The sequence below is a fragment of the Lepidochelys olivacea genome (genome assembly GCF_965140295.1).
Source record: "Lepidochelys olivacea isolate rLepOli2 genome assembly, chromosome: 5".
NCBI classification, from domain to species: Eukaryota; Metazoa; Chordata; order Testudines; family Cheloniidae; genus Lepidochelys; species Lepidochelys olivacea.
Genome location: NC_140415.1, coordinates 32,535,627 through 32,560,087, shown reverse-complemented (window position 1 = coordinate 32,560,087; position 24,461 = coordinate 32,535,627). Strand labels below are relative to the sequence as shown.

Genomic DNA, 24,461 nt, shown 5'->3' with positions numbered 1-24,461 from the left:
AGCAAATTAAAATATCTCTTTACATTCACCCCTCTTTAGAGTGATTTATAAATATCACCTGAGTAACCAAATGATATGCTTGACAGTGGACTAAGGTAGATCCCAATTCCAAACATTGCACCATGGAGCTGAAAAAGAATGTAAAAAAGGCTTAACATTAATTTGATAGTTTTACAAAGGAAATCAACATGGCACATGATCTAAACTGATCTGGATAATTATTTGCCCTCCCACCAATACAGTATCTGATATTAAATTATGTACAAAATAAGTCCTAAGAAAACTTGTGGCAAATATTATACAAACTCTTCTGTATCAAGCTAAAATACTCCTGCATACCCTGAAGACCATTTTTATGGCAGACCATTCCAATTGCCTGCAGATAAAGGAGTTTGCCCCAGTTTATAGCTGTAAAATAGTGTTTTCTATTTTTAGATCTACTGGTGGTAAAGGAAATTCTTCTCCATATTCTGAAGTTATAGATGTATTTGTGTTGAGATTTAACACTGCAAACCATGAACAAATCAATGTCCTGCATGTTATCAGCAAACACAATGATAAACAATCAAAAAAAGTTAGGTTAAATCTGAAATGTAACCCTTGATCCTGAAAACAATTATGCGTCTGCATGGCTTTATTCATAATACATGTTTGCAGTATCAGGCCCACAGTTTGTATAATTTTTAAATTAGGTAAATAAATAAATGATCGCTGTTAGATTTATTCCAGAAGTCAGTGATGCTTTTGCCTAATTCATGTTTTTAAACAGGGTTTCCAAGAGCACCTGGTAGAAATATAGAGACAGAGTCTGCAAATGTGAATAACTTTAGTGACTTCAGAGGAACTGCTCAGGTCCTTATTAAGGTGCAGCCAAGAGCTTAAGTAGGGAGTGCTGTCATTCTTCCCAACTTTCTCTCTTCCCTCTTTTCCACTGATGTCTCTTTTCCCTCCCTCCCTATTGTACTGTCTCTCTCTTCTGTCCACTCTGTTACCTTTGCACTCTTTATCTGTATTCACTGAATCCTTTTGTTTTATTTCCCCTCTTCTGAACTGCTCTCTGTTAATTTTCTCTCTCCTCTTAGCTTGCTCCATTCAGTTACCTCACTCTCATTCTCCTCCATGACTCAGTCCTTATGATGCTCTCTTTAGCAGTACTGAACAACACCTCCCAGATGGAAGAGGAAGCCCTCCATCTGGTACTTCCTCTTCCACTGAAGGTGCTGCTGTGCACAGCCTCAGTGTGAATCCCTAACCTTGCTGAAGTCAATGGGAGTTTAGCTATTGACTTCACTGGGGCCAGGATTTCACCATCAGTGCTTCAGAAGGACCAGTGGAACAACTGATTACTGTGAAAGAAGGGAGGATATAATTGCACCATTTAGTTTTTGATTGCCAAGATGGCCACCTCAACTGCCTCTCCCCAAAAGTGCCCTATGTTTAATATGTAACCTTGTACCTATGGGTCAGATAAGAACCCTTGTATCTATTATTTACCTGCAGCCTTGTATTGGAAGCAACAACTAAGCCATTCCTCAGGATGGAGTGCCAGTTTTCAATGTGTGAACCACTTAAAAATAAAGTGGAAAGAAGGAAAATAAGTAGCGTTTCAAGACACCCAGAATTAAATTTACCATTTTCTCTAAAACAATGTATTTGCAATTGAAAACCTCTAACTCTTAGAATATCTGTGTTTTTCTTTACACATATTTTCAGATGATGAAAGCACAATAAGAACTGTTAGCATTATTTTTACTAATTCCTTTTTCATACTTACTGAAATGCAAAGGTACTTCCATACAGATTTTTAGCAGCTCTGAAATTGGATTCTTTGGCTGGTGGACTGCTGAGAAGGAGGAACTGATGGGGAGTGTGCATAAACTTCAGTTGCTATAAAATATAACAGCACACAAGTGAAAAGATGCTAATGAACATGAACCTGTTGTGTTTTCAGAATTAAGTTTTTCTAAGATATTGTGCTGGTTCACGCAATATACTATTACTCCTCAAGTCAGATATGAAATAATTTGAAGCCAGTTTCATTATAATAGCTTGTATTTCCAATCAAATTATAAAAATACCGCCCAGTTTATGAAGTATATGAAAGTGCGTGACATACACGACAACCTAAGATAACCCATGCTGACACCACTGAAATAACTGAATTGAGTAATATATCCATGGTGTTTTGATCAGAATGGTGTGATGCTGGTAGACTAAGTATTAGCTCATGCCAAATCTCCAGGTCTCACTGAACACTTACAAAAGCAAACTGGAAATAGGAATAGTTACTGAGGCCTGGTATACACTACAGGGTTAGGTCGAATTTAGCTGCATTAGGTTGATTTAAAAATGACTGCATCCACACAACCAATCCCATTCCATCAACCTAAAGGGCTCTTAAAATCGACTTCTGTACTCCTCCCCGAAGAGGGGAGCAGCGCTAAAATCGACCTTGCTGGGTTGAATTTCATAGAATCATAGAATATCAGGGTTGGAAGGGACCCCAGAAGGTCATCTAGTCCAACCCCCTGCTCGAAGCAGGACCAATTCCCAGTTAAATCATCCCAGCCAGGGCTTTGTCAAGCCTGACCTTAAAAACCTCTAAGGAAGGAGATTCTACCACCTCCCTAGGTAACGCATTCCAGTGTTTCACCACCCTCTTAGTGAAAAAGTTTTTCCTAATATCCAATCTAAACCTCCCCCACTGCAACTTGAGACCATTACTCCTCGTTCTGTCATCTGCTACCATTGAGAACAGTCTAGAGCCATCCTCTTTGGAACCCCCTTTTAGGTAGTTGAAAGCAGCTATCAAATCCCCCCTCATTCTTCTCTTCTGCAGGCTAAACAATCTCAGCTCCCTCAGCCTCTCCTCATAACTCATGTGTTCCAGTCCCCTAATCATTTTTGTTGCCCTTCGCTGGACTCTCTCCAATTTATCCACATCCTTCTTGAAGTGTGGGGCCCAAAACTGGACACAGTACTCCAGATGAGGCCTCACCAATGTCGAATAGAGGGGAACGATCACGTCCCTCGATCTGCTCGCTATGCCCCTACTTATACATCCCAAAATGCCATTGGCCTTCTTGGCAACAAGGGCACACTGCTGACTCATATCCAGCTTCTCGTCCACTGTCACCCCTAGGTCCTTTTCTGCAGAACTGCTGCCTAGCCATTCGGTCCCTAGTCTGTAGCTGTGCATTGGGTTCTTCCGTCCTAAGTGCAGGACCCCGCACTTATCCTTATTGAACCTCATCAGATTTCTTTTGGCCCAATCCTCCAATTTGTCTAGGTCCTTCTGTATCCTATCCCTCCCCTCCAGTGTATCTACCACTCCTCCCAGTTTAGTATCATCCGCAAATTTGCTGAGAGTGCAATCCACACCATCCTCCAGATCATTTATGAAGATATTGAACAAAACCGGCCCCAGGACCGACCCTTGGGGCACTCCACTTCATACCGGCTGCCAACTAGACATGGAGCCATTGATCACTACCCGTTGAGCCCGACAATCTAGCCAGCTTTCTACCCACCTTATAGTGCATTCATCCAGCCCATACTTCCTTAACTTGCTGACAAGAATACTGTGGGAGACCGTGTCAAAAGCTTTTCTAAAGTCAAGAAACAATACATCCACTGCTTTCCCTTCATCCACAGAACCAGTAAGCTCATCATAAAAGGCTATTAGATTAGTCAGGCATGACCTTCCCTTGGTGAATCCATGCTGGCTGTTCCTGATCACTTTCCTCTCATGCAAGTGCTTCAGGATTGATTCTTTGAGGACCTGCTCCATGATTTTTCCAGGGACTGAGGTGAGGCTGACTGGCCTGTAGTTCCCAGGATCCTCCTTCTTCCCTTTTTTAAAGATTGGCACTACATTAGCCTTTTCCCAGTCATCCGGGACTTCCCCGGTTCACCACGAGTTTTCAAAGATAATGGCCAATGGCTCTGCAATCACAGCCGCCAATTCCTTCAGCACTCTTGGATGCAACTCGTCCGGCCCCATGGACTTGTGCACGTCCAGCTTTTCTAAATAGTCCCTAACCACCTCTATCTCCACAGAGGGCTGGCCATCTCTTCCCCATTTTGTGATGCCCAGCGCAGCAGTCTGGGAGCTGACCTTGTTAGTGAAAACAGAGGCAAAAAAAGCATTGAGTACATTAGCTTTTTCCACATCCTCTGTCACTAGGTTGCCTCCCTCATTCAGTAAGGGGCCCACACATTCCTTGGCTTTCTTCTTGTTGCCAACATACCTGAAGAAACCCTTCTTGTTACTCTTAACATCTCTGGCTAGCTGCAGCTCCAGGTGCGATTTGGCCCTCCTGATATCATTCCTACATGCCCGAGCAATATTTTTATACTCTTCCCTGGTCATATGTCCAACCTTCCACTTCTTGTAAGCTTCTTTTTTATGTTTAAGATCCGCTAGGATTTCACCATTAAGCCAAGCTGGTCGCCTGCCATATTTACTATTCTTTCGACTCATTGGGATGGTTTGTCCCTGTAACCTCAACAGGGATTCCTTGAAATACAGCCAGCTCTCCTGGACTCCTTTCCCCTTCAAGTTAGTCCCCCAGGGGATCCTGGCCATCCGTTCCCTGAGGGAGTCGAAGTCTGCTTTCCTGAAGTCCAGGGTCCGTATCCTGCTGCTTACCTTTCTTCCCTGTGTCAGGATCCTGAACTCAACCAACTCATGGTCACTGCCTCCCAGATTCCCATCCACTTTTGCTTCCCCCACTAATTCTACCCGGTTTGTGAGCAGCAGGTCAAGAAAAGCGCCCCCCCTAGTTGGCTCCTCTAGCACTTGCGCCAGGAAATTGTCCCCTACGCTTTCCAAAAACTTCCTGGATTTGGGGTAATTTGGGGTAGTGTGGACACAAATCAATGGTATTGGCCTCCAGGAGCTATCCCAGAGTGCTCCATTGTGACCGCTCTGGACAGGACTTTGAACTCCGATGCACTAGCCAGGTACAGAGGAAAAGCCCCGGGAACTTTTAAATTTAATTTCCTATTTGGTCAGTGTGGCAAACTCAGCAGCACAGGTGACCATGCAATCCCCCCAGAATTGTAGAGAGTAGAATGTTTCTAAGTTCCCCCTATCATCTCCGTCCCTGAGGTTACCACAGGTTAGAAGGCGAAAAAACCACATTCGTGATGACATGTTTTCCGAGCTCTTGCAGTCCTCCCTCACTGATAGGGCACAGCTTAATGCATGGAGGCATTCAGTGGCAGAGGCCAGGAAAGAATTAAGTGAGTGTGAAGAGTGGAGGCAGGACGAGATACTGAGGCTAATGGGAGAGCAAACAGACATGATGAAGCGTCTGTTGGAGCTGCAGGAAAGCCAACAAGAGCACAGACCCCCGCTGCATCCACTGTATAACCGCCTACCGCTCCGGGCACCCAGCCACTCCACTCCAGAGGATGGCCCAAGCAACAGAAGGCTGTCATTCAAACAGTTTGATTTTTAGTATGGCTACAATAAGCAATGTGGCCTTGTCCTTCCCTCCTTCCCCACCCCACCCGGGCTACCTTGTCCGTTATCTGATATTTTTTTTATTAATAAAGAACGAATGCATGGTTTCAAACCAATAGTGACTTTATTTCGAAGGGGGGAGGGTGGTTGGCTTACAGCAAATTAAAATCAACAAAGGGGGCGGGTTTGCATTAAGGAGGAACACGCACAACTGTCACACCGAAGCCTGGCCAGTCATGAAACTGGTTTTCAAAGCCTCTCTGATGCGCAGCGCGCCTTGCTGCACTCTTCTAATTGCCGTGGTGTCTGGCTGATCAAAATTGGACGCCAGGCGATTTGCCTCAACCTCCCACCCCGCCATAACCGTCTCCCCCTTACTCTCACAGATATTATGGCGCACACAGCAAGCAGCAATAACAATGGGAATGTTGGTTGCGCTGTGGTCTGACCTAGTCAGCACACAGCGCCAACGAGCTTTTAAACGTCGAAAGGCACATTCTACCACCATTCTGCACTTGCTCTGCCTATAGTTGAACGGCTCCTTACTACTGTCCAGGCTTCATGAGCCATGGGAGCAAGGGGTAGGGTGGGGTAGGTTTGACCGTGAGGTGCTGCTGGCTGGGAGAGCAGCCTGAGGCAGAAGCCTCCAGCTCGCATGATATTCCAGGACTGAATCTCCATGAGATGAAACTTAAAGAAGAGAATGACCGGGAGTCTCTGGCTCCCATTCGGTGCTCTAAGAGGAGAATAGCCATGTCTGTCCAGGCGCCACTGATCAACCTCACCAAGGTCTGCCACGACCACCCAGGAGACATACAACGGCTATCAGTCCTACTGCACCGTCTGCCGTGAAGGCAAGGTGCTGCTGCTGTGTAGCAATGCAGTACCGTGTCTGCCAGCAGCACGCAGGAGATGTATGGTGACGGTGGGCTGAGCGGGCTCCATGCTTGCCATGTTATGGCGTCTGCATGGGTAACCCACGAAAAAAGGCGCAAAATGATTGTCTGCGTTGCTTTCATGGAGGGAGCGAGGGCGGGGGGCCTGACAACATGTACCCAAAACCACCTGCGACAATGTTTTTGCCCCATCAGGCATTGGGAGTTTAACCCAGAATTCCAATGGGCAGCAGAGACTGTGGGAACTGTGGGATAGCTACCCACAGTGCACCACTCTGTAAGTTGATGCCAGCCACAGTAGTGAGGACGTACTCCGCCGACGTAATGCGCTAAGTGTGGACATATGCAATCGACATATAAAATCGGTTTCTAAAAATCGACTTCTATAAAATCGACCTAATTTCGTAGCTTAGACATACCCTAAATCAAAAAGCCCATGGGCATCTCTTATTGTAATAGTACATGAAAAGTATACAACCATGAGCTTTTGTGTGGATTTTAGAAAGCTAAATGCTATCACCCAACCTGACCCATACCCCACACCCTGAATAGAGGACTTACTGAATCTATTGGCTGGTGCAAAATTCATAAGCACACTGTATTTAACTTGTGGATACTGGCAAATTCCTTTAGATGCTGATGCCCAAGAAAAACCCACTTTTATAATGGAGTTTGGCCTATATGAGTTTAAGGCTATGCCTTCTGGATTAGTAAATGCAGGAACCACATTTCAGAGGCTTGTCAATGAAGTGCTGCAGGGGTTACAAATCTTTGCCAGGCCCTATATAGATGACTTGGGTATTTTCAGTAGCTCCTGGCAAGACCATTTAAACCATGTAGGAATTGTGTTACAAAGGCTGAGAGAAGCCAACCTCAAAGTCAAGGTCTCCAAATGCAAGATGGGGGCTGCTGAAGTATCCTACCTAGGACACAGAGTGGTAAGTGGGTTGGTTTTAAAGGTAGAAGTTATTCAGAGTTGGCCTGCTTATTGAACAAGAAGCAGGCCCAATTCTTTATTGGCCTGGTGAACTATTACTGGAGGTTTGTAAAATTACATTGTGGCCCTCATAAGAGACCTTACAAAAAGAAGGAAATCAGACCAAGTGGTAAGGACAGAGGCTGTGAGATAGGCTTCCAGAAAAGAAGCTTTGTCTAAAGAGGCTGTTTTGGTCAACTCTGATTTCAGAAAACAATTTGTGCTGTGTACTGACACTTCTAAAACTGGGTTAAGTGCAGTACTGATGCAGGATGGGGTGGGGAACAAGAGGCATCCCATTACCTACTTAAGCAAAAACTGACCCCCACTGAACAAAACTATGCTCTCCCTGAGAAAGAATGCTATGCCACTGTCTGGGCAGTTAAGCAACCTAAACCTTATTTGTCTTTATAGTTTATGTTTATATGAAATGTTTATAAAAAAATTAAGGTTTTGAATGATCACACCCCTTTGACGTTGCTGCACCGAGCTAAGGGGATGATTCTAGATTAGTTGGAGTTTAGCCCTACAGGAATTTGACATAGAAATAATTCATATGAAAGAGAAGGAAAATGTAGTGGTTGATGCCTTATCAGGAATGAGGGGAAGTGCGAGGTAGCCGGAGATTTTTGCCTGAGCAGTATCTGTAAGGGTGTCAGTGGCGCCCCTTGAGCGCTGTGCCCATGCGTCGGTATATCCGGTGCTGCCAGCCCTACGCCCTTTCAGTTCCTTCTTGACGGCATCTCCAACAGAGGGGCAGCTGGGCGGGTAATGGAATGGACATAAGCAACGCATCTCGAAGAACAAGAGTTACAAGGTAGGTAACTGCTTTTTCTTGTTCAAGTGCTTACTCATGTCAATTCCATTCTAGGTGACTCACAAGCAGGGTCAATGGAGGTGGGCTTGGATTTCATGGTCTTACAGCGCGCAGCACTGCTCTGCCGAAGCCAGCATCACCCTGGGCCTGCTGGGTAAGTGCATAATGGGACGTAAATGTGTGGACAGTTGACCAGGTAGCAGCTCTACAGATCTCTTGGATCGGCACCTGAGCCAGATGATGCTTGAGCTCTAGTTGAGTGTGCCTTGACTATTGCCGGTGGAGGCACTTTCGCCAGTTCATAGCTGTAGCGGATGCAGGCCATGATCCAGAATGAAGTCCTTTGAGCAGATACTGAATGACCTTTCATCCTGTCTGCCACCACAACGAACAGCTGCACTGACTTGTGAAATGGCTTTGTCCTTGTTAGGATATAGATATTCATGCCTGTCTGTGAAGGCCTATGCTCTTAAGAATTTAGGTGTATTCATATCAACGTAGCTAGTTATAGAGGTATAAAAGAAAGAATCAAAATCACTGTCTGCCAGTGTAAGGGCCTTCTCTTACTGTGACAGTCTGAGGCCCTGTTCTTAGGCTAAGATCTTGGCTAAGCAGCAGAGGCAGTCATAAGCTGGGAAGTGAACGGTCACATCCTTATATTCCAAACTAGTCATGTTGAAATAAGGTGCTATTGGGCTGTTAGGAATACAATCCTGTCTTGATAATGCCTATCACCGCCAGAGAAAAGGAAGTGCCTAGAAAATGTAAAAGGAAACTTAGTTTGATAGCATCCTGTCTGGCAAGAACTCACTTATCAATAGCTGGGATGTGAAATCCTCATTTCTGTGTTGTTCTATCATTGTAGTTCCCATTTCCCATTGTTTGTCTGTATAATCTCTGTCTGGTTCTGTGATTGTTTCTGTCTGCTGTATAATTAATTTTGCTGGGTGTAAACTAATTAAGGTGGTGGGATATAATTGGTTAAATAATCATGTTACAATATGCTAGGTTAGTTAAATTTCAGTAAAATGATTGGTTAAGGTACAGCTAAGCAAAACTCAAGTTTTACTATATAGTCTGCAATCAGGAAGTGTGTGTGTGGGGGGGGAATGGGAACAGGGAATGAGGGTGTGGAAATTGGCATCATGTTTTGCTAAGGGGGGGAAATGGGAACAGGGACACAGGTAAGGCTATGTGGTGTCATAGCTGGGAAAGGGGACACTAAGGAAGGAAACTGGAATCATGCTTGCTGGAAGTTCACCCCAATAAACATTGAATTGTTTGCACCTTTGGACTTCGGGTATTGTTGCTCTCTGTTCATGCGAGAAGGACCAGGGAAGTGAGTGGGTGAAGGAATAAGCCACCTAACAGTCCTGTTGATGTAGAAGGCCAGCGCTCCTCCTCCAATTTCTTCAGGAAGAAGACAGGTAAGTATGTCCTGTCTGGTAGGAACCTGGGAAACTACCTTGGGCAGGAATGTTGGCTGCGGCTGCAGCTGGACCTTATCCTTATAGAAGAATGCATAGGGCAGTTCTGAAGTAAGCACGCTGATCTCAGACACCCTGCATGCGGACATTACCGCAACCAGGAACAAAATCTTCCACAAGAGAAGGAGAACAGAGCAGGAAGCCAGAGGTTCAAAAGGAGGCCCCTTGAGGCTCAACAGCATGAGAGGGAGGGATACAGTCCTGGATGTGAGGGTAGAGACACTGCAGACCTTTCAAAAAACAGACCGTCATGTCATGAGCGAAGACCGACTTGCCTTGGAAAAGAGGGTGGAAAGTCGAAACAGCAGCCATGTGGATCCTGATTGATAACAGGGACAAGCCCTGGATCTTGAGGTGTGGAAGATAATCCAGGATCACCTGCAGCGAGGCCTGGATACATCGTTCTGAAGCCCAGCATGTGAACCTTTTCCACTTAGCCAGGTAAGTCGTTCTTCTGCTATCCAACAAGAGCTGTTGAACCTGGGCTGAACATTCCCGCTTCTCCGCATTCAGCCATGCAGTAGCCATGCTATCAACTGCAACACCGCCAGGTTCAGGTGCAGAAGACTGCCACGGTTTGGGGATAGCAGGTCCAGCCAGAGAGGCAGTTGCAGTGGGGCAGCTACCGAAAGGTCCAGCAGGGTGCCAAACCAGTGTTGGCGAGGCCACTCGGAGGCTATCAGGATAATCTTTACCCTGTCCTGTTTGGTCTTCACAAAGACTCTGTGGATCAATGGCACTGGCGGGAAGGCGTATATCAGTGCCCCCGACCACTGGAGCAGGAAAGTGTCTAACAGTGAACCCCTGTCCATCCTCCAGAGTGAACAGAACACAAGGCATTTCCTGTTCTGACGGTATGCGAACAAGTCCACCTGGGGAGTTCCCCACTTCCGGAAGATAATAATGACCGCCTCTGGATGGAGTGACCACTCTTGGCGAGATGAAAAGGTCCTGCTGAGGTGATCCAAGATGTTCCTGGTTCCAGTCAGGTGCGCTGCTATCAGATGAATGGCATGCCGCACAGAAAAATGCCAAAGGCAGAGAGCTTCTTGACAAAGGGCCGAAGATCTAGCACCGCCCTGCCTGTTGATAAAATACATCACAGCTGTATTGTCTGTCAGGACCTGCATCACCTTGCCCTTCAGGTGGGGCAAGAAAGCCTGGCAGGCCAGGCAAACTGCTCTGAGCTCCCTGACGTTGATGTGGAGGGCCAGAATGTCCCGCAACCAGGGGCCCTGGGTGCTCAGCTGGCCCAGGTAGGCTCCCCAGCCCAGGTCCAAAGCATCAGAGACCAGGGTAAGCAATGGGAACGGGGTTGCGAAGGGGACTCTCTCCAACACTGACCTGGGGTCCAACCATCAATCCAGGGATGATCTGATGCGGTCTGGCACCCTGACTACCCGGTCTAGGTTGTGTCTCTTGGGGACGTAGACCGACACAAGCCACGCTTGCAGAGGCTGGAGATGGACCTGAGCATGGCTGACCACGTATGTATATGCGGCCATGTGGTCCAACGCCAGCTGAGACATGGTGAGTAGGTGGTTCTTTACATGGGAGATCAGGTCCGACATGGCCCGAAAACACACTTCTGGTAGGAAGACTTTGGCCTGCATGGAGTTGAGAACTGCCCTGATGAACTCTATTCGCTGGACAGGCAATAAGGTGGATTCCTTTATCAATAGGCCCAGGTTGCGGCAGGTGGAATGCACCAGATTGAGGCTCCTTTGCACTTACTTCTGATACCTGCCATTGATGAGCCATTTGTCGAGATATGGGAAGACCTGGACCCCTTGACATCTCAGGTAAGCAGCCACTGGCGCCATACACTTTGTGAACACCTTCAAGGACGATGATAGGCCAAAGGATAGCGCCGTGAATTGAAAATGGCATCCACGAACTATAAAATCAAGGAAATGTCTGTGACCCTGGAATGTGAAAATAAGTATCCTTCAAGTCGAGGGTGGCATACCAGTTTCCCAGATCCAGGGAGGGGATGATGGAGGCCAGGGAGACCATGCGAAACTTCAACTTTCTGAGAGACTTGCTGAAGCAACGCAGATCCAGAATGGGTCTGAGAACCCCACTTTTGCATTTGTGATTAAGAAATAGCAGGAATAGAACCCTTTTCTCTTCATGTCCTGAGGAACCTCCTGCACTGCCCCAAGATCCAGGAGGTTCTCGACTTCTTGGACAAAAAGTTGCTCTTGAGTAGGGTCACTGAAGAGGAACAGAGAAAAGTGGTGGGTAGGAGGGAGGGGTGGCCAAAAATTGCAGGGGATAGTCCTGAGAAACTATATCCAGCACTCAGTGGTCCGAGGTGACCTGAAACCAGGCCGAATGGTAGGGATGAAGACAGTCAAGGAAAGAACAAGGTGGACCTGGGAATTGACTGGGGCATTGCTCTTGAGTGCACCTTCAAAATGAATGCTTCTGGCCCCTGGGATGCTTTGCTGGGCCGAGTGGGTGAGCAGGAGGAGGAAGGGCGGCGACAACTAAAGCTTATGTCTCTATTCCTTCTTCTTCTTGCAGGCCCTTGATGAGGCTGCCAAGGCCTTGGCGGTGGGGGCAGCCAGAACTGCTTTTGAGCAGACTGCGGTGTATGCATGCCCAGCGAGCGAAGGGTGGCCTGAGTGTCCTTCAATCCATGCAGCCTTGTATCAGTCTGCACTGTAAAGAGACTGTTCGCATCAAATGGGAGGTTCTGGATAGAGGTCTGCAGCTCTTGTGACAGGGCAGCGGTCTGAAGCCAGGAGCTGTGCCTCATGACCATTGCCGATGTGAACACACTGGCCACCGAGCCTGATGTGTCATGTCATCTGGAGGGAGCATCTAGCCGCCACGGTGCCCTCCTCCACCAGGGTACCAAATTCCTGGGCCAAACCCTGAGGGAGGGACTCCTTGAACTTACAGAGGGAATCCCATAAGTTAAAACTGTACCTGTCCAAGAGGGCCTGATGGTTCATCACCCGGAATTGCAGGCTGACTGTTGAATAAATTTTTCTCCCGAAAAGGTCCAACCTTTTGGCCTCTTTATTTTTGGGAGTTGAACTAGTGTGGCCTTGCTTGTCCTTTTCATTGGCCGCAAAAACAATCAGCAAGCCCGGAGGTGGGTGGGTATAAAGGTACTTGAACCCTTTGATCAAGATGAAGTACTTCTTTTCAGTCCTTTTGGAGGTGGGAGGGATGGACAGAGGGTCTTGGCAATTTTTAGGACCATCATATACTGGTAGTGTGACATGTGCTGGGGTAGAGGCCAAGAGGACATTGAACAAGGTATCCGCCTGCTCGGCCATCTCCTCCACCTCTAGGCCCAAGTTCTCGGCCACCCATTGAAGCAGGGCCTGGGGTTCCTTAAAATCGTCTGGGGAGCTGGAACTCGAGGGTCCCGCGATCACCTCATCCAGGAATGAGGACGATGATTGAACAGCTGTGGGAGGCTTAGGGGCATCAACCCCTGGGGAGAGGGGAATTTTGGGGAGGGCACTGTCTCCTCTACCTCCAACCTCATGAACCGAGTCCAGTGCCGCCAGCTGTTGCTCCTAGGTGGTGGCAGATGAGTGGTGCGAGGGAGGCATCACCATGACCGGCACTTCCCACGTGCTCCAATAAGGACACTGCACTGGTCGCTGCCCGTGCCATCAAGGTGTCGACGTCGACGAAGCCTCGGGAGCCCAACTGCATCAGTGGAGTCTGGGTGAGGGGTTGAACTGCCTTCCGTGCTGGAGGAATCCCCATCTGGAGGCCATGTTGGGGCCAGCGATGCCTGAGTCTGCCTGCTAACTGTTGCCACCAGAAACCGGTGCCCAGAGCAAGGGGATTGGTGCTGGTCCCAAGGAGACCGGTGCCAGTGGGTCTGGAGACATGATGGGGAGCAGGCGACCAAGATTTGAGCTGAGAGGACGACCGGCGGGTGAATGAACGGTGCCAGTAGTATGGCGATGAGTGTATCCCTCTAGGTGATCCGTGTTGAGACAGAAGGGACCGCGATCGTGGTGCTGGTGACCAAGAGCAAGCCCCAGAGGATCTGGGCTGTGATTCCGGCAATCTGCGGCGTGGAGGTGGAGAGCACTATCTCACCTCGGGGGATCAGCGGAGCTTCACTGTCCCCTAAGGGGTCTTAGTGGTTAGCTTGCCCTCATGGGGAGCTTTTGCCATTTCCTGAGGTTCGTGTTATCAGCAGTGCAGGCGGAGGCCTCTGCTCTCTCGGCACTGGGGGAGCTTGGGAAAGAATTGGTGCCGCCAGGGGTTGGGTCCTATTCTGCTCTTGGGAGTCGGTGGTGGACATTTTAAGGGGCTAAGGGCTCCGGGGAGGCACAGACATGTGGCTCTGGAGTGGCCAGGTGGCCCGAACTCCGTCCCTTCCCATGGCCCTTCTTTCCTACTGCTGGGGAGCCGTACTTCTTTACATTCTTCTTGGACACTGGTGATGGGGAGCAGTGCTGGGCAGACCCTGGTGCCAGGGACGCACTGCGCCCTGAGGCCGAGGTACTTGGCAAGTCTTGGCGGGATGGCTCGGAAGCCAGACGAAGGGCAGACTCCATGAAGATAGCCCGTAAATGAATATCCCACTCCTTCTGAGTCCTGGGCTGAAAGTTCTTACAAATATGGCACTTGTCCTTTACATGTGATGCCCTCAAACACTTGAGGCAGCTGCTATGGAGGTCACTTACAGGCATAGGTCTGTTACAGTCCACGCAGGTCTTAAACCTGGGAGCTCGGGGCATGCCCCGCCTGGGGCAAAGTCCCCACTTGGACTCTAACTTCTAACTACTAACTACACTTAACTACTTAACACTAACTACTATCAACAAACTATTTACAAGGCCCTAAGGCTCTAAGTCAGTAGAGACGCAACCGCTAGCCCTTCCTATGCAAGGAAAGGTGCTCCGACTAACCACCACGGGTGGTAAGAAGGAACTGAGAGGGCACAGGGCTTGCGGCGCATGATATACCAATGCACGGGCATGACACTTAAAGGGGCGCCACTGCCGGCCCTACGAATACCGCTAAGGCAAAAATCTCTGACAACCGCACATGTGGGCGCATGCACACCTATTGAACATAAGCAACTCGAAGAAGAAAGCAGCCTTGTGTAACACAAATGAAGAACTTTAACAGGAAAGTGCTAATTCTTGTGCATTTGAAGGCAAGAGGCCATTGTGTATGATAATCAGAGATCAAAGACTCTAAGGGTATGTCCACACTATAAATAAAAATCTGTAGCTGGCCTGTGCCAGCTGACTCAGGTGCTGTTTCATTGCAGTGTAGACTTCTAGGTTCAGGCTGCAGCCTGAGCACTGGGACCCTGCCACTTCGCAGGGTCTAGAGCTCAGGCTCCAGCCATGGGTATTTAATTGCAGTGCATTCCTCTCTCTTCCACCCTCAAAGAGCCCACTTGGGTAGTGACCCTGCCAGCTTGTTTTCTGTGAGAAGAAAATATGGACACAAGGAAAAATTCTTCATCTCTGGAATGTTTGGATTCTAACAGGGTAGAATAACTGAATGACAAGACAGAGATTCCCCAGATAATTCTGAGCAGCCCCAGGAGACTTTTGGAAAATGGAGATTACTACATCTCGGCTCCCATTTAGAATGATAAACTGTGACTCAACTGTACATCTATTCTTATCTGCTTTAACCTTTCGGTAACTCTCATTCTTTTTCTTAGCTAATAAACCCTTAGTTAGTTTACAAAAGAAATGGCTACAAGCGTTGTCTTTGGAGTGAGATCTAGGATGCAAATCAACCTGCGTGAGTGATTGGTCTCTTGGGACTGGGTGTAACTTGGAATATTTTGTGATTTTTGGTGTAAGTGACCATTTATCATCTAGTCTAGCTTGCCTGGGTGGATTGCCTGTGACTCTATTATAAGACTATTGTAGTACTTTGGGAGTTCACACTTGGTACTGGGTTGATGAAATTTATTTATAGAATGTACCACCACTTTGGGGTGTCTGCTCTGCTTTTGAAAGTCTGCCCTGAAGTAGGCACTCATGGTCGTAAGCCACTCCAGAAAGCATTTCAGGTGGCTTTGAATTAAGACTCTGATTTGAAAGGCCACAGATTCATTCAGTGTATTTTAAACAAAATCAGAGGCATAATACTCTACTTAGGAATGAACAACTCAATTCAAAGAATCCCTTCCATGTGCCATAGCTACTGATTCCTTTTTATAATACACCTACTTGTGTGCATGCATGCTAAACTATCTTTAACACACCCCTACATCTGTAATACACATCCTAAAGAGACAAAGTGTTCAAAAGGATCTATATTAGTGTGAAATATTGAAGTAATGAATGAGAACAGCAGGATGAATACTACAGAAATTAACCAGATATTACCAAGACTGTGTTGTTTCTTCACACAAATAAACAACACACTCACACACACATCACAAGTGAGATTTTTAAAAGCACTCAGCATTGACCTGAATCTGCTCTCACTGGAGTTAATGGTAATGCTCCTGCTAACTTAAATGGGAACAAAGTTAAAACAATGCTGAGTGATTCTGAAATCCCACCATACTAATATACAAAGAAAATAACTCCAAACTTACCCTGTTCACTGGTAGTTTCACAATATGTGACCTATTACTAGAAATAACCCTGAAATAAAGAAAAATAAATAAATGTATGTATCAAATGGGATAAACAATACACTTGTATTCTAGGCCATTGACAGAGGCTAGCTGAAGGCCTATAAATCACATGCATTCTACTTAAGTGGTGCATAGGCATGGTGCTGGTCAAAGGCTTGATTCAAAGTCCACTAGAGTCAGTGGGAGTCTTTCCATTGGTTTCAGTGGACTTTGGATCAGATCCTAAAAGCTCCCAGAAAAAAAATTAAATTCCAATAATTGTAAATGCCAGTATTAATTCTTAGGGACAGATAACACCAAATTTAAAATAATAAAATGATTATTCATTCAACATGGTACTGAAATAATTGTTATCTTAATGTAAGTCAGTTCTATACCACTGCAGAAGAGGATGCGCAAGCGGGTCCTGTTTATCCATCTGCTTCTTTATTTCCAAATATGGCGCCTATAAAACAGTAATTATGCTCTTTACTGCTGGTTAAAATTTTGTATATATTACATTACACATAACTCCACCTATAATAAATGAATACATTGGATTCATCATCACAGATTTAGTGACATTTAGCCTTGAAGAGTTATAACTGCCTTGACAACAACAAGAATTACTACAGCAATTATCCTCCCTTAGGTAGAATTTATAAGCTTACGCTTAGCTTCAGAACAAGTATATTGGAGCTAAGACTGTTGGTCACAGCAAGAACAGCAGAGGCCATCTAGTAGTGTTTGGCTCTGACATTAGGAAACTGGACTGGACCTTCAGTAAAACAAAGCCTCTCTAAAGTACTCTGTGGTAATTCACTCATAGCTATTTTAACTGCTTCATGGTATTAAATAGGTAAAATCAAGACCAGATAATGTTCACACTGAAAACTCCCACTGACTATATTAGGATCATGAAGTAGCCCTTTAAATCTACTCAGCCCAGCAATAATTATACTTCATCCTAGTATTAAAATGGCAACTTGATAATACAATGTGCAATATAGTAGCTTAATTCTTATACTAAAATTATGATAGTATTTTGTAAACACATCATTTTTCATTCCAGAATCTAAAAGTATTGTACAAACTTAGATTAACTGAGCTTTATAACACCTTGGTGAGGTTACATCTATTTAACAGCATGGTAACACTGTGTTGCTGCATTACTAGTAATCAGTTAACATCAATGGGACCACTTGTGAAGTAAAGTACTACTCAACAAAGGTAGTGTACAAAGGTATCAAAATCAGGCCTGAAGTGCGTATTCAGGAGCTGCATGATCTAAGTCACAGGAACCCTGGCTCCTAATCCCTCTCAATTTCACTTAAATGAACGAAGTTCTAGTTATAATAGAAATAAAGCCATCACCATAGTACAGTGTCACAAAATCAATGACCCTTGCTTTGAAAAATCAAAGACTTGGCTTGGCCTTGATATTTCCTGAAATGCATGAAGCAGCAGTTGGCCATTATTCTGTTACAATGTTCTATTCCACAGATATTATCTCTTATTTAAGCTTCCAGTGACCAGAATTCTGTTTCATCAGTTTTATTTTGTCACTGTCTAGATACTGCAGGTTGTTATTTTTAACACATATTTTTATATTGTTGCAGCTCGGCAGCAAAAATAAAAATACAATGCCATGCACCACCCTCATCCCCCAAAAGAGCAACAAATAAAAACAGGTACATCCTTCAATAAATTACAATTAAGATACTAAAAGACTTATACTTACCTGTGTCATTTCTCTAATAGAAGTAATACTATCCAATGCTTTCATGACTCGATCATAATTCTTCTTCTGATGTAATGTAAAATAAATGAATACATTAATTTTGGGGGGGGGCTCTTTTATATATAAACATACTAATTCAGTGCTCTGAGTTCACATACTTTTGGTATAAAACAACAATTAAGACCAATGAACGACAACCAAGCCTTCTCATATCTCTACATCCAATATTCTTCTTCCATCCTACACATCAACTCATCCACAACCCAGGAAAAGTCTGGAAGACAAACTGACACCAGTAACTTTTGTTTAAATTCACTAGAATCCACTGTAAACAAGAAAATCCACTGTGTAAATAAGACCAATTTATCAACAAATGTTAATAACTATATATGGGTCTGACAGTTATTTAAGTATCAGGTTCTGTTGCTGTTCAACAGAACATGGCAGCAGATTGAGTGGAGTGAAAGGCCAGCAATGAATCAGTTAAAAACCCTAGGAAATTCGAGTGTGCCACTGTTTGGCCTTTGTACAAAAAAGGTGAAATTTACCCTTATGCAGAGGGTCCATAGTTCTCACTTAAGCTGTTAAAATAGGGCCTCAGTGGGATTTAAATGCTGTGCTGGTTGCATTGGTCTTGTGCAAGCCCTCCGATTGCAAAAAGTGAATTTCATTGAAAATGAATAGAAAGGTCTACCGTTGTATAGTAGGCAATATTCTTTACCTTGTTAGGTTTCAGAGTGGTAGCCGTGTTAGTCTGTATCAGCAAAAACAACGAGGAGTCCTTGTGGCACCTTAGAGAATAACAAATTTATTTGGGAGCCCATGAAAGCGTATGCCCAAATAAATTTGTAGTCTCTAAGGTGCCACAAGGACTCCTCGTTGTTTTTATTTTGTTAGTTATTGCTTGGGAACTCTCTGAAGATGAAAAGTACTACACACGTTTCAAATATAATCATTATTTAAAAAATTTATATTTTAAGAATATAATCATTTTACAAACAAGAACTTTGGAAATGTAAAATAAAAATAAGCAGATTTAGAGCCACATGATTAAATTTTCCCAAAGGTGAACTTTGCTTTGATGTGTATAATATGCTCCCAGATAAACAAATTTTGCATCCACAATTTGCACCCACGAACAGGAAGACTGAAAGTTTACCTCTAGACAGCTTCAAAATGACATTTTATATTGTCTAAAATATTTCATAGGTTCCATGGCTACACTGTTGTACATATACTGTATTTTAAATCTATATCTGTCAGTGTGAAAACACATTATCCTGTGGAATTGGACCTGGCTTTGAAATCTAAAACATGACTAAAAGCAAACATTACCTGTTGAAGAGACAACTACTTACCCTTGGATTAAAGGCCAGCATCTGAGGGTCATTAGGATCAACTACAGAAGGATATGGCTCAAAAATGACAACTTTCCGGGGTGATTCTAGTGCCGATCGACACATGGACACTAATAAATCTACCACCTAGAAATAAAGAAAATCATACATAAAGAAATGTCTCTTTCACAGAACACCATTTATTTTGAGATTCAATAATCTATTCTTCTCCCCAGAATTATCTTCTGTCTTCCTGCATCATAGAATTTTCTTCTTTGATGTTGTGTCTTTAATTATTATACCAATGATTGAATTCCAATGCTTGAATATTTGTTGAAAACCATAAGTCACAGGAGTGGTAATTCCGCATTTTGTAATAACAGCTGCCTGTGAGTGATTTCATATTCATATTTTAGCCTGCATCTTTTGAAATTCGACTTAACCCATTTTTGAAAATCTTTGTGGAACACAATGCCTCAGATTCACTAGCTTTATTCACTGAATAGCTTGTACAATATGGCTGTGGATATACAGTAGCATCTGATTTTACAAGTTATACAGTTGCATGGCAGTGTAGCCCAAGTCACAACTGTACCCTAAACTTGAAATAATAGATTGCATTTTGTTCAGGTATAAAATATTTTTCTACATGTTAGATGAGCTATCTGAATCATTGTCTCCAGATCCCTAATGGGTTTAATGATATTTCTCATCTCAAAAATATGCATTTTACTGTATGTTTGAGGATCTTCTATAATGCACAATTTGGCCTACAGTGGTTTTGAGGCATTTTGTGAGTAAGCGGAGTCCAAGGACTAAATAAATATTATGTTGCACCAATTTTACTTGAGAAGAAACTTAGGTTTAGTTGACAAATGTCTGTCATACGGTGGAGGAATAAGCGGTATGTCAAGAAAATTGATAAGCCATTTCATCTACTGACAGAAACCCATCTGTTGTATACAGTGCATTTATATTATACACAAGCAGGAAGGAACATTTTAATTAAAAACTTTGTGTTTCTAAAGTATAAACACTGCTGAAATTAAAGCACTAAAGGCTTTAATTACAGCCCACTGAAATTTTTCCATTCACTTTAATAAGCTTTTGATCAGGCCCTAAGGTAAAATCCTATAAAAACTCCCAAAATGGGACATTTTTTGGTCCTAAAATGGGACATATGTTTGGTCCTAAACATACTGTAATGCAGAGTATATTGATTTACCATGGAACAAATCCTAATTCCTCTTGTACATATGTGGAGTCCCCAGATGCAGGAAAACTAGGAGGGAGGAAGAAAGCTCTACAGGGGGTATGCATACCTGTGCACAATGCAGCAGATAACAGCTAACAATCTTGCTCAAGGATGAAGCAAGAATGGGATGAGGGAGGGGTGCAAAGACAGGGTTGGTGGATCTGCACTACATAGATCCACAGGTCATTGCTCCCCTGTAACACAGAGTTGTAAAAACCATGGCAAGTATTGCCTTTTAGATTTGCAATAGTGGAACAGTTCATGGCCCAGGCTGAGAGTTTCTTCGTTCTTGCCTCTGAAGAGATTACAGCATAGCTTGGAATGTTTGTGCTGTGCACTGATTTGCTGGAATTTGCCCCAGGTTACTGCATGTACATGTACTTGTGCATGTAACATTTTTAACAGTTTTTAACATTTTTAAATAAAAACTGCATCAGAAATTTCATAATTTGAAAATAAGGTTAAGGATGAGATGAGTTTTGTTTAAGAAGCGCTTGTAATTCCTCCGATCATTCCAGATGGACTGTATCTTGACTCATCATTCAAGCTGTTCTAAAAGTTATCATATCCGATCACTCCAGGGAAATAAAAATGAGTTCCCTTTAGAAAAGCAGAATGAAAGTGAGAATCATCAGGAAAGACAGAAGGAATTGTACACTGGTGAGTCACACTGTTTTCCCTTCTCCTCCTCTGCTATCTTGGCATGAATGAACAATCTTCTTCTGATAAAAACTATTCTGGCAATTGAAATAACTGGATACTTCAAATGCCCTGAACAAGAAGGCTACTTTAGCAATTCCCTCCCCCAGGTTTATCATTAAAAGTTTAAAATCCACAGTAAATATTAAGATGTTCGATTTTCTTCCCAGTTTACAAAACCTACAGACATGGAGAACTTTTCAAAATTAGATATTTGTGCTGATTCTCAAAGTAGTCTAAGGGTATGTCTACACTTCGAGCTGGCAGTGTGATTCCCAGTGTGAGGAGACATACTTGTGCTAGCTCTCACTGAGCTAGGGCACTAAAAATCGAGTGCAGCTATGGTAGCGTAAGTACGCACCTAGAGTCTCTGATGAGCATGAACTCTGGACAACTAGCTCCTCCCATACTGCCACAGCTACATTCTATTTCATAGAATCATAGAATATCAGGGTTGGAAAGGACCTCAGGAGGTCATCTTGTCCAACCCCCTGCTCAAACCGGGACCAATCCCCAACTAAATCATCCCAGCCAGGGCTTTGTCAAGCCTGACCTTGAAAACCTCAAAGGAAGGAGATTCCACTACCTCCCTAGGTAACGCATTCCAGTGTTTCACCACCCTCCTAGTGAAAAAGTTTTTCCTAATATCCAACCTAAACCTCCCCCACTGCAACTTGAGACCATTACTCCTCGTTCTGTCATCAGCTACCACTGAGAACAGTCTAGATCCATCCTCTTTGGAACTCCCTTTCAGGTAGTTGAAAGCAGCTATCAAATCCCCCCTCATTCTTCTCTTCTGCAGACTGAACAATCCCAGTTCCCTCAGCCTCTCCTCATAAGTCATGTGTTCCAGTCCCCTAATAATTTTTGTTGCCCTCCGCTGGACTCTTTCCTATTTTTCCACATCCTTCTTGTGGGGGTGGGGGGGGTGGGGCCAAAACTGGACATAGTACTCCAGATGAGGCCTCACCATTAGCAAGCTAGTGTGAATGTGTCTCCTCGACCCCCAGCTCAATGTGTAGACATATCCTAAGAGAGTTAGGTGCCAAACTCCTAATGAAATTCTAATCTATCTCTCTGGCACCAATCCTCAGAAATCCTGCTTTACTCTACTTTTTGCATAAGCCTGGATTTTAGTGGATATGAAAATACTTGATTTGTTATTTTATTTTAGGATATCTGCTCTGGGGCCAATCTTGCTTGCAATTAAGTCAATGGCAAAACTCCCACTGGGAGCAGGATCAGACCCTAAACCTTTAAATGCAGTAGCCCAAATTCTCCAGTGCAGTGTAGTGCTGCTGCTTTATGCCACACAGATGGTGAATTTGGGTTCAAAAGTTGGCCTAGTTACCCAAGAATGGATCACCCCAGTATAGCAATACCTTCTAGATGTGTAGAGACAGAGTCATGACTCCTATACCGCTCCCTACCCTGCTCCTGGCATATTGGCATGGCATGGGGAAAGAGGACATGCCTTGAACTTACTAACCACCCACTGATTCTCTCTGGGACCATTGGCAGTTGGTATAATTCAGAGCATCTTGAAGTCTGCTCTAAATTAAACAGGAAACCAGGCCAGTACAAAGCATGCTCAGGACTTGGGGAGCTGCCATTACACTCTTTCCCTCAAGAGATATGCTGCGTGTGCTCTTTGGCCATAGCCAAGGAGCAGGTAATTGTTTCTGATGACTGTTTGGTACAGCACCTGATTTTAAAAAAGGAGCCAGGGAGAGTCTTGGGAATTGCAACCTAGTGAGGGTCACCTTAGGGTATTAATTGAAAGGGTAACAGAAGGAAGAGGACAAGAATTTCAAAATCGGACACCTAAATCTAGGCTTCAAAGTGAAATGGCCTTATTTTCAAAAGTGCTGAACACTCAGAAACACCAATTAAAGTTAATTGAAGCCAGTGGGTCCTCACTTTTTTGAAAATCAGGCTGCTACACATCTGTTTTTGGAAATCATGGGAAGAATATAGCAACCAGTGTGTAATACTTCACTCAGCCCCCAGGGGCTTTGTAACGGATATTGCCCTAACTTATTAAAGTTCTTAAACAATTTTAATGAAATATGATAAAAAGACAACTTGGAAGATACAATTTAATTGGATTTTCTGAAGAAAAATATTGAAGAAAATAAATAACTACAGGGTAAGGAGCATATCCTGCCAGTACTTACAAACAAATTTAGAGTAAAAAAACAAAGGTATGTTAAAAGCGCTGCTCCTCTGAATGAAGAGAAGAAAACAGTATAGTAACAATGGATCAGTACTGTGCCCACTGTTATTTAATAATCAAAACAAAAGATGTAAAATGGACACCTATATCCCAACACCATGAAAAGAAGAGGGCTTAATATTTGCCTGAGAGTAACAATTGCTCTTTAAGATAAAATAGGAAGTATCTCCAAGAAGATAAATGGACAGTCCAGTTCATTTCACCTAACCAGGTGACCAAATTCAACTCAGCAGAAGAAAGAATGCAATTTTCAAAAGCACTTAGCATTGGCCTAACTCTGCCACCATTGAAATCAATGGTAAACATCCCATAGGCTTCAACAGGAGCAGAATTTGGGGACTACCTAATGAACACCTTTAAAATATCCCGCCCATACAGTAAAGTATGTAATCACATCTCTGCTGGTCTCTACACACTGTGAAGGAGTACATAAGAGTTAGCAAAGAGCAGAGATATGAAAAAAGTTAGTAAAAATGGATTAATAGAAATTATTGGATGTGCTATACAAAATTTGACACATGATTAACATTATATAGCTGTACCTGAGCCCCAGTGGCAATTTCATCTGCAGCTTCATTCATTACTCCTAGAGTTTGGAAAGCAAAAACACACAGCTCCCGTTCACATACTGTGGGCTAAGGAGGAAACAAAAACAACAAAATGTTTGTGTTTTTATTCCAGTTTGTAAGTATTAATTTTTCCATGTACCACCTAAAATATAAATGTAAACCATGCATCTGAATTCCCATTTAATGCTATTCATATTCCTGGACAAAAAACTATATTAAAATAAAATGTTGAGAGCACATATCAGTAATTGAGAGGAAATTGCATTACAGGGATGTTGTAATTGTCCCAAAACCAAGTGTTATAAACTCAGGATATTCACAGTACTGGTTAAACTTAAAAGAAATCTATACATCTTATAGTATGAAAATTCACAGTGAGAGCACCCAAATAACCTTAA

At 44.0% G+C, this 24,461-nt stretch overlaps 1 protein-coding gene across 1 annotated transcript in view; it reads right to left on the bottom strand.

The window, feature by feature from the left end:
• Nucleotides 1–24,461, bottom strand: part of PARP8 (poly(ADP-ribose) polymerase family member 8) — a 158,609-nt gene that overhangs the window by 6,913 nt on the left and 127,235 nt on the right. The window contains exons 15-22 of the mRNA XM_084627760.1: nucleotides 24,037–24,129; nucleotides 19,326–19,451; nucleotides 17,968–18,033; nucleotides 16,625–16,692; nucleotides 16,206–16,254; nucleotides 1,775–1,887; nucleotides 1,495–1,567; nucleotides 59–128 (exon numbers count right to left, since the gene is read on the bottom strand). Of these exons, the coding sequence (XP_084483886.1) occupies nucleotides 59–128; nucleotides 1,495–1,567; nucleotides 1,775–1,887; nucleotides 16,206–16,254; nucleotides 16,625–16,692; nucleotides 17,968–18,033; nucleotides 19,326–19,451; nucleotides 24,037–24,129 (658 nt within the window). The remainder of the gene's footprint in view (nucleotides 1–58; nucleotides 129–1,494; nucleotides 1,568–1,774; nucleotides 1,888–16,205; nucleotides 16,255–16,624; nucleotides 16,693–17,967; nucleotides 18,034–19,325; nucleotides 19,452–24,036; nucleotides 24,130–24,461) is intronic.